Source organism: Pogonomyrmex barbatus, unplaced genomic scaffold, assembly GCF_055798465.1.
Source record: "Pogonomyrmex barbatus isolate J1 unplaced genomic scaffold, ASM5579846v1 scaffold2, whole genome shotgun sequence".
NCBI classification, from domain to species: domain Eukaryota; kingdom Metazoa; phylum Arthropoda; class Insecta; order Hymenoptera; family Formicidae; genus Pogonomyrmex; species Pogonomyrmex barbatus.
In genome coordinates, this window is record NW_028297116.1 from 15,882,274 (window position 1) to 15,893,435 (window position 11,162).

General features: G+C 30.1%; 2 protein-coding genes across 3 annotated transcripts; both read left to right on the forward strand.

The window, feature by feature from the left end:
• The first annotated feature begins 72 nt into the window (after window positions 1–72).
• Window positions 73–4,909, forward strand: LOC105426812 (ubiquitin carboxyl-terminal hydrolase 35). The gene is made up of 3 exons (XM_011638214.2): window positions 73–1,748; window positions 2,156–2,382; window positions 2,517–4,909. Exons 1-3 carry the CDS (start codon window positions 265–267, stop codon window positions 3,452–3,454), a joined length of 2,649 nt encoding a protein of 882 aa, XP_011636516.2. The 5' UTR covers window positions 73–264; the 3' UTR covers window positions 3,455–4,909.
• Window positions 4,910–5,494: 585 nt separating this feature from the next.
• Window positions 5,495–11,068, forward strand: LOC105426813 (facilitated trehalose transporter Tret1-like). Of its 2 annotated transcripts, none has more exons than XM_089077184.1 (4): window positions 5,495–6,660; window positions 7,088–7,365; window positions 8,917–9,341; window positions 9,911–11,068. In XM_089077184.1, the coding sequence occupies exons 1-4, from the start codon at window positions 6,630–6,632 to the stop codon at window positions 10,533–10,535; spliced, it is 1,359 nt and encodes a 452-aa protein (XP_088933310.1). In that variant the 5' UTR covers window positions 5,495–6,629; the 3' UTR covers window positions 10,536–11,068. The 2 variants fall into 2 exon arrangements, with proteins under 2 accessions (XP_088933310.1, XP_088933311.1); XM_089077185.1 differs by lacking the exon at window positions 5,495–6,660 and having other exon boundaries at window positions 7,103–7,215; window positions 7,290–7,365.
• The last annotated feature ends 94 nt before the right edge of the window (window positions 11,069–11,162 follow it).

The following is an 11,162-nucleotide window of genomic DNA, read 5'->3' on the forward strand; positions in this document are numbered from 1 at the left end:
GGTTAACCGCAAGTAGCGAAGGGAGCCACATGCGAGAATTACGATGCATCTCCCTATCGAGCCGTTAATCTCGAATAGCACATGATTCATGATTCGTGTCGTAGTACTTGCTCTCTTTTTTTTTTCCTTCTTTACGCTTTTTCATCATCATGGGATAATTTTCATTTTCTCGAGACTCATCGTCGATTGGAGGTTAATTGTCATCTCTTTAATTCTAAGCTAGGCTAAGTCGCGACAAAATTTAGTGTGTACCCGTCCGACGAGATGGATACCGAGCACGTACTGAAGAACGACATCGGACAATGCTTGAAATTGATAGTGTCCGGGAACGACGCGACTGTCAGCGACGGCTGGCTGATGCTGCAAAATCTTCAAGATCGCGAATTCAACCAGCTGACCGACTGCGAGGAGACGCTGAGGGATATTCTCCGAGGCGAGATAGCAAATATGTCAGAAGTGCCGAAAATTATGGCTTGGATATCGGGTTACATCACGGAGAGACGTTTCAACACCAATCCCATTTCCAACGACGTCGCCGTGCTACTGCGAAAAACGGATATCGATGACATGTCGCACCTGACTGAACTTCTGAGCACCCTGGCGGATCACAGGGTGTATCTGCCTAGATCGGCGAATCATACGAAACTCTGCGAGGCCATAGTCACAAGCCTGTCTTCCTTTCAGATGCCCTTGGAGCCGAAGAAAATAACTGAGTTTTATGACAACACCGCCAAGATTCAACATTTTCTAAAAGCCCTTTGTTCGAATACAAAAAATGGGGAGCGTGACATTCTCATGTTTACCTGTCTTCAAACTTTATATAACATCATATCCGATACAAATAGAAGACAGGAACCAGGTCCGGGACTCGCTGCCATATTGCAGCTGGTAGAAGCTTCCGTTATTCCACAGGCGGTAGACTGGATTCTGTCCCAGTCGCATACCGACCATCAACTAATACAAGCCTTGAAAGTTTTATGCAACTGGCTCCCGAAATGGCTTGAAGATCGACTTAGCGTTTGGATAATGGAATTCATACGTGGTTTGGAAAAGCAACATAAATATTCCACCCTTCTTGAATTAACGGAATTTTCAATAGACATAGGAATGTTAATGTGTAGAGTGTTATTGATACCAGTGATCCGCCAGAATGCTTCCAACATTATATTTTATATCTTGAAGAGGCAAAGTTCATTATCATTTGTTCAGAATGTAGTTAAGAAGATACCGGCATTAATAAAAGGCTTGATGAAAGAAAATTCAGATTCCAGTAAAGACTGCATACAGAATTTAGTTGATATCATGAAAGTATACAGCAAGAGATTTTCTACCTGTATGCCATGTGGAAATGCAGAAAATTATCCTTTTCCTGTACCACCACGCATGCAAGTTGTTAAAGAACTTTGCAGAGAGCCAGTATGGATAGATGAAACAAAAGAATTTGAACCAATTGTAGAACCAGAAAGGCCATTATCTGGAAAAGTTGGACTATCCAATCTTGGAAATACTTGTTACATGAATAGTGTATTGCAAGCGTTATTAATGACCAGACAATTCTGTCAAGAAGTATTGAATTATCGTCCCTTAAATGAATCAAGTAAAACACCCTTGTTAGAAAAACTTCAAAATTTATTTGCATTATTATTATATTCTAAGAGAATATGTTTGGCACCAACTGAAGTATTACGAGCATCAAGACCAACATATTTTTTACCTGGACAACAACAAGACAGTTCAGAATTTTTATGGTTTGTATATTGTTTTGATTATAATTTTTTTGCTCTTTATTGTTAACTGTAATTAATCTTCTATCAACAATCTGTAATTTAGCATCTTCTCTTGGTAACTTGGTCTTGAGGATTAATGTTTACACTGTAGTTTAGACTGTACAAAATTCTGAAAAAATTCTTCTATATTTATGTGGGAAGTTACTGAATCTCGCCATCTATTAGTTATCCTAAGATTTACAGAGAATCAACTATGTCTTTAAATCCTCAGTTTATCAATAATCAAAAAGTTCAATTATCTCAGCAATATAAATTTAGATATTAATAAATTAAGCAAATTAGCGTGATTTGAAAGAATTTATTCTACACTTTATATATAAATATAATTGATTATTAAAAAATATAATCGATAAAAATTTTTTTTGCAGTCATCTTTTGGATGTTCTGCATGAACAAGAAAAATCTGCCAATACAAACTGTGGAGGGAGTGATAATACGGCGACTCTTAAATGTAAAATTGAGAAACAGGAAGACTATGTAACGTTGCCAATGGAATCAACAAAAAGTATTATTAAGCGTTGGACAACTGAAGAGGATCTAACAGAAGGTTTAGCTTTACAACGAAAAACTCAATCATTAGCGGATTTTACACGAGGTGATTTTTGTCTATTAAATAAATTATAAATTAAGCTCCCAAAATTTTTTAGTTTGTTTAGTTTGAAATTACTTGTATTTATATCTATACTTGCATAATTTTATATTTGAACATTTTGAATATTTTTGCAACAGGTGAGGAGCTTGGACAACGACTTAGTGATTCTCATTCGGATTCAACTGACAGCGGTATACAATCCGTGGGTGGTGAAGAAACAGGCACATACACATCTCTTATACACAGGGTACTAGGCGGAGAGTGTCAAATCACCTATCAATGCGCACAATGTGACACTAGTTCCCGCAATACGGACAAATTTCGTGATCTACAGTTGTGCTTTCCCGAAGAGATACAGGAAAACCAGGAAGTATCCGTTCAGGATCTTATCAATTATTATCTTACACCAGAGAAGCTTACGGGGGAAAACAAATATCGATGCGACAAGTGCATGAAGTTGTGCGACGCGCAGAGGATCATTACAATTCTACAAGCACCCGCGCATTTAATTCTGACACTGAAACACTTCCGATATGATTTCGATACTCGACTAAGGACCAAACTTCGGCACAAAGTAGTATATAACGATACCATACAATTACCGGTATCGACGATACCATATACCGTAGCCGAAACGTATCATTTGTACGCCGCTGTCGTGCATTCCGGATATAGCATGGATTATGGGCACTATTTCACATATGCTTGCGATTCCAAGCAGAATTGGTACAAATTTAACGACAGTTTCGTAACGCAAACTACATTCGAGGACTTTAAAAGCTTGAAACCTCCCGATACGCCCTACATATTGTTCTATGAAAAATCGGGAGCTCATGACGGGATGTACGAAGATGACAAGCCTGAATTGTCGACTCTAAATAAACGTATACAAGAATTGATAGCAAATGATACTACAGATTATATAGAAGAGTTGAGACGTCGAGCGATAGCGTCGCAACGTAGTCAATTTCCGACAAAGCCTTTGAGACAGCATAACAATTCCGACGATGATAATCCGCCACCCAGTAGCTGTCGTGGTGCAATCGACGTCCCGGCGAGTCGTTTTCTTTATTAAATGAAAAAATCTATACGAATAACAAATCTTGCCAATTGCAAACACTTCTGTATTTGTTCTAAATATTTTATACATACAAAGATAAAAAAGGAAAATCACAATCATCGCCTGTATAACCGCACAGAAAGACACGTTTTATGGTTGTATACCATATCGTATTGCTAGGGAAAATTTCTTTAGGAATTGACATTAGATTTTACATCTTACGTTGTCCAAGTGAATATATATATATATATATATATATATATATATATAAATATATATATATATATATATATATTACTATACATGTACATCACACTACCATAACTTGATGATGGTTATGGATTGACGATAGTTATGGCAGCTATGCAAAATAGTGCGAAGTGTAATAATAACCAGAACTCGAATCTGTGTAATACAGATATGTACATAAAATATAAACGAATATACATATATAATGAGTGACAATTATACGAATAAGCAAATACGTTCATATACACACGAGAGATATTAAGATTAATAGAACAAATTAGCGTTTTTATTTATAGTCGTTAATAATGTATTATAATGTATTCAGCGTATTTCTAAGTAGTCTTGCTCGATTGATTTTAAATTCATGTATTACGGAGAATTATTGAAATGTCGTCAACAATTTTATTTTTGTCAACACATAGTTTTTATAAGATTTTAACTGTGTGTATGTGTGTGTGTGTGTACACCATGAAATTGTTTCTTTAAATACAACACTTCCCATTTTACTTCGGCAAATATATTAAACATTTTCAAAACAGTTATAATTTTATTATCTGTAAAGTGCATCATATTAATCTTTTTATTGTTTTTATGATGTTTTATGAAAAATGCAATATTATATTTTTTTTATTTAGTATTTAAATTTTGTATACACTCTTATTTGTTTTGATAAAATAATTATTTATTTGGCGAAAAATGTTTAAATAGCGAGTACTTTATATAATGGAGAAAAAGTTTCTGATAAAATATTAAGTTTTTCTCTTCTTGAATATAACTTTTGATTTGAATTATTTCTGTATTATTTTGTTAGAAGCGTTAATCAGAATCGTTATCAAGAGTGAGCAAATAATAAAGTGCCTCACTCTAAATATACAGAATATTACAAAAATTTATTGACAAAATCAAAATATTATTTTATATACTTTATCAATAGATATAGTATTTCTGACATTTTTCATGTCAATAGAATTTTGTGAAATTCTGTACATGAAAATGAATTTCTCTCGATAAGTTAAATAACTAACTATATATAAAATATGTTGTTGATGTTAATAAATAGATACTAGTTAACTTGAAAATGGATAATTAAAATTTACAGATTTTATAATTCTACGTCGTGTGTATGAATTTTATGTGTTTAGTGAAGAGAACATCCGCGGAGTGCTTGTGAGAAATTATCAATATTGTTAAGAAGATATTAAAGGAAAGAAATAAGACATACGATTATCGGCTGTGGTTCTTTGTACATGCATTGTTTTACAAAACAGTATTTATTAAGTACAAGAAATATTATACCTGATTTAACATTGTTGCAATTTTGTTACGTTATGATTGCTTGCAAGCTTATTGGACGCATCTCCGTAAAAGAACATAATTTATAAAATAAACTTAGTTAATAAATACATGTATATATACATGTATATATACGTGTACAGGGATGTGCGTCTTTTTACAATATATATATATATATATATATATATATATATATATATATATATATATATATATATATTGTAAAAAGTATTTGCTATTTACAATATAATATATGCGATGTTTGTCTAATAGCATTCGACTGTAGTTTTGATTGCTCCGAAAACAATCAAATGATGTCATAATGACGTCATAATATACTTTCTACATTCACGTTTCTCATTCTTTTTTTTTCCAACGCCGAATCCTATGTCCATCTCACTTTAGGTGCGGGAAGTACACTATGACGTCATAATCTCTCTCAGAGCGATTAAGCCGCAGCCGAACATATAATTTGTCACGTTCAGTTTTTATTTATTGATTCGATATTTATTGTTTTATGCCTATCTTCAAAGTTGTAAATTTTTTTTATTTAATAAGAAACTTATTCTTAAAACTAATAGTTGGTATTATTTTAGTTAGTGTTATTTATAACTTACAGAAATATAAAAATTCGCACATTAAATCTATAAATATTGCGATCACATCTTATTCTTATAAGTTGTCATTATAAAGAGTTTATCTTATAAAAATATAACATTCCAAACATTCTTTATAAATCTGTGATAAATTTTTTACTATCAAATTAACAATATTAATTCTTTTAACTCACTAACTTTTCAGTTTAGTTAAAGCTCCTGAGTCGCCGCGGCCATATTGGAATCGTGATGTCATAAGCGAGAAACGATACGTAAAAGTTTGCTACACTTTTCCTGCAAATAAAGAGATGTTGCAATAAAATAACACTTGAAATGGCTCTAAGACACTTGTAAAAACCGAATGCTACAACTTTTTTCCCTCCTGACAGTCAATAAATAGTCATAAAAGACATGTGAAATGAAGCCTATTCCGGCAGAAAACATACGATTTGACAGCTGTTGAAAGAGATGAAAAGTATGCTTTCACATATAAAATCAAAAGATAACTTTTATAGTGTTCGGTTTTTACGAATTTGATAAGCACGAAACAACGTTTCACGATTAAGCACAAGATAATGTGATAAAACGTAGCGTAAACTTGTTGTTGATACTCGTTGTTGACACATCACTTATATAAAGATGAACAAGGATAAATGAACTTTCTATTTTTCATCGCGACAGTACGTCGCTATCATCAACGCGGAGTTTTTAGCTGAGTACTCAAGAACTTTAAAACGGGTGTGCAGATTAGTTTTATTTATAAATTAAATTTATGTAGTGTAATAGAAACTTGTATAACTTCTTTTAACTGTAATACTAGTGACTATAATTAATGTTAAATAATTTTGAAATAATTCTTTTATAAAGAAAAAATATTTGTTGTCTCTTAAAATATACTGCTAAATATACTTAAAATATACTTAAAATATACTGCTAAATATACTTAAAACTGATATGATAATATCTATATTGGTATTGGTATTTCATTTAGACAAAATGTCTTAGTCTTACTAGCTCAAACGTTTTTCATACTATGCGGTTGTAACAAGAAGATGAAGAAAATATATCTCGCTGCTGTAGCAGGTATGTACATATTGGAATAATGTATAGATATATAAGATATATAAGATATATAGACATAGAAAGAAATTTTTGCATCAACTTAAAGTAAATTAAATTATTTTCAACATACAAATGTATTTTAGTTGTCACGCATTCAGTTCATTATAAGTTTTAGTTTCAGTTAACCGAACACTACAAAAGTTTATTGAATATTAAAGGCATCTTTTATTATGCCAATTTTAAATTAATATAACAAAAAATCACATTAGAATATTTCGCGAATAGCGAATAAAGAGTAAACTTTGCAATTCAGATCTATAAATCAAAAATTTATAAGGAAAAACTTTTATAAATAAAATTTTTATAAAAATTATCTGTAATAAAATTATTATTTATCTGTAATAAAATTATTGATATAAAATTTTTTTAAAAACCATTATTTTAATAGGAAATCTAGGTATGCTGTCAACCGGTCAATACATCGGTTGGGCATCGCCATCCTTGCCTTTATTGATTATGAAAGATAATGATGATCCTAAATCTTCCGTGAGTTTGACTTTGGAGGAAGCTTCTTGGGTAATATCTCTACTTACTCTTGGTGCCATCACAGGTTGTGTTTCTTGTATATTTATGGTGAATACTTTCGGCAGAAAGAAAATTATGCTATTTACCATTGTGCCTACGATAATCAGCTGGTTGTTAATAGCCTTTGCAACATCAGCATGGGTAATTTTTTTGCGTTTTTTACATTTTTTTTTTTTTGGTTAGATATACACATGGAATTTGTACAAAATAATATGACAAATGTTAAAGTTGAAAATTAAATATTAAAAATATTTGGGAGATGTCAATTTACATTGAATCATAATCTCAATCCTTTTTTTTTTTTAAATTTTTTTCAAGCCTTTTAAAGCTTCCCGAAATCTATCCATATATTACAGAAATGTATGAATTATATATCCTAGTTTTTAACAGTAATGCATTTATCTTGGGATATGTCATATTTTTCAATTTAAATTTCATATTCTTTTATATTCTGTTACATTATAATATACAATCAGATTTTTAGTGTCGATAATTTTTAACTGATAAGAGATAATTCCATTTCTTATCAAATAAAGTTTTGTTTGATAAGTTTATATCATTTAAATTTGATTACATTGAAATTAAAATGTTCATATGTGTCGCGAAGAATCATTATTATCGGATTATTATCTAATTACCGATAATTGCTGCTATATCTTAAAATGAGAAAGTGTATCTTCTAAGATAGATTTTGCAAATACTTTGAATTAAAGTTTAAAGATTGCGAATGCTAAGTATTAGACTATAAGTAATAATTATATTTCTTTTAGATATCTTAATTTGTAATTGTATTAATTTTTTATTTATTACTTTTATTTATTTATTAATACTTTCCAATACGTACCTAGACAATAAAAAATCCAAATTGAAGCATGACATTTTAAAGATGCCTAAAAGATAGTTTTAAGATATCTTTTGTTCTAGTTTCGGGTTTATATTGTCACATATACATAATGTACATATGTGTATATATATATATATATATAATTTATGCAACTCAAGGTCAGTTAATATCACAAGTCATATTAGATAGATAAGAGTATAGATATAAGGATAAATAGAATGAAGTTAACTATGTTTGTAAACCAAATCCCCTTTTTGGTTGTAAACTTGTGAATAAACACTGGAATAATATCTATAAAATATTAAGATTTAGATAAAACTGATAACATCATCAGCATAGAGAATAGTGGTAAATTTTTCAAGATTAATTATTACATGAATTTTCTCACCGACTTTTAAAATATATGTGTTATAACAGAGTGTGATAAATAATCAAGACATATTACATATCCTAAGATAATGATAAAAAATCAAATAGGAATGAATATAATAGGAATGAAAAAAATAATATCGAATGAAAATTTTTAAAAATTATTGATGTAATGTGAATATATTGTGTGTCGAATAATACGAGATTTGAAATATTCATAAAATTTAAACAAAATTTGTTTTTCAAATTAAATTCATAAAAGTGAATATGTATCATTTTTTAAATTAATCACATGGAATAAACAAATATGCTTATAATTGTATATATAAATTTTCTGTATTAGTTTCTGTATTATTTTTCAAAAAATAAAAAAAAGGTCATGTTATCTTCTTGAATTTGGGGATAAAATTACTCAAGAGGTAAGGATCACTTTGATTCATTTAATTTCTTTATCTTCTTGTCCTTTCTTTGCTTTGCAGGAGCTATATGTCTCGAGATTTGTAGGTGGATTGTCTTTAGGAATCGCTTATTCAGCCACACCCATGTATTTAGGCGAGATTTCACCGGCAGATATTCGCGGCAAATTGTCGTCCATGCTGACAGTTGCTGTGAAACTCGGCATTTTGATCGAGTTTGTGATAGGTCCATTTCTCTCAATGAGAAATCTCGCTTTCGTCTCTTTGGTGGCACCATGCCTGTTTGTGATTGCTTTCATTTGGTTACCGGAATCGCCATACTACCTGATGCGCTGTGATGCTAAGCAAAAAGTTATAAACTGTCTTGTTCAATTGAGAGGCAAAGAGGATGTTGACAAAGAAGCAGACAATATCGAGCAGTTCGTAAAAGCCGATTTGGCTAACAAAGCTAATTTCCGTGAACTTATATTTGTGCCGGAAAATCGCAGGTGAGATCATATCAAACTTCGATCTGTCGTTATATCAACGATCATTCACATATTAAAATAAAAATTTCAAAATTAATTACTGTGATGCAAATAAATAAGAATATTAGGTACTGTATTAAAAAATTTTACAATTAAATACATACTTTTTTTTTTTTAATAAAATAATCTTAAAAGATTATTAGAAGATATTTTTATTGATTTTTAATATTAATGATTTCAAGAGTTTTAGAATTGTTATAACAACTTTTGTACAAATAAATAAGAATATTGCATATTGAATTTAAAAATATTACGAATATATACAAATTATATACAAATCTTTTTAAGTAAAATAATCATATATAATTCATTAAAAAACATTTTTATTATCTGATTTTTAGTGTTAATGAGAGATATTTCAGAGATACTATTATATATCTATATATATCTATCCATATATATGTGTGTGTGTGTGTGTGTGTGTGTGTGTGTGTGTATGTATATTATATAGTAGTTTGGAGAAGCTAAAATTATTAACTTATTTTAGTCATTAAAGGACAATTAATAAATTTGATCGAATAATTTTACAGAGCTTTAATAACGTTGATGTGTCTGGGTATATTTCAACAATCGAGCGGCTCTCAAGCCGTGATGCAATACGCTGAAACAATTTTCAACCAAATAAACAGTAATCTGGAGGGCAAGTATTTGACCATAATATTGGGTGTCGTGCAACTAATCTTCGCGATTATCAGCATGACCATCACCGATCGCTACGGCAGGAAGCCACTGTTGATAATCTCTTCCATCGGTTCGGCATGCTCCACCGCCATGATCGCAACGTATTTTCATTTGCAATACTATCGCGTAGATACCAACAATATAACGTGGTTGCCTGCTATCGGTGCAGTGACATATATAGTTATGTATGCCATAGGTTTAGCGGGAATACCGTTTACATTGGCCAGTGAATTGTTTCCTATGAACGTGAAGGCTATTGGCACTACCACAACTATATTGATAACTAATGTAACTGCCTTTATAGTGACGAAATTATATCCAAGTCTAAGTGAAATGACTGGCACTCATACATCGTTCTGGTTATTCACTGCATGCAGCATCATCAGTGCTTTATTTACGTTTTTCTACATATTTGAAACTAAAGGCAAGACACTGGAACAGATACAACAGAAATTACACAGTTTGTCAAAATAATGAAGAATTGAGAACAGAGTATTTACATGTGTTTTCTTTCGACATAGAATGTTCATAAATTATTTGCGTTTAAAAGAAGCATTTTTCGAAATTGAGTTTACACTTGTCACTGTAATTACTCTACTTGAAATGATCTACGTGTATTTTATTATTGTTAAAAATGAAACATTAATTACAAAATTTAAATATAATTAACAATATAAAGATTTTAAAAAATCTGAAAAAAGTTTTTGTTCTTTAAAAGTCTTTGTAAAAACTTAAGTTATATTTATATATTTATATATTTGTTATATTTATATACTATATTTTATATACTTATTATATTTATATACTTATATTAACATTAGTTAATATTTAAAAACTGATATCTATGATTTTCTTAAAAAAAATTAATTTTGCTTCGAGTTTTTCAACTTTTTTTAGAATATTTACATAATTATTTTAGCATATTTTTTGTAAACTTTTAAAATATTGTAAATATTGAATTATTTTTTATCTTTAACATTATGAAATTAAATTAATGAATATTATTATTATGTGTTTAATTGCGTTTGTTTCATCCGTCTTTTTAATAGAAATCTCATTTTAATAATTTTTTTCTTTTACACTTCTTTTGCGTTAAATATT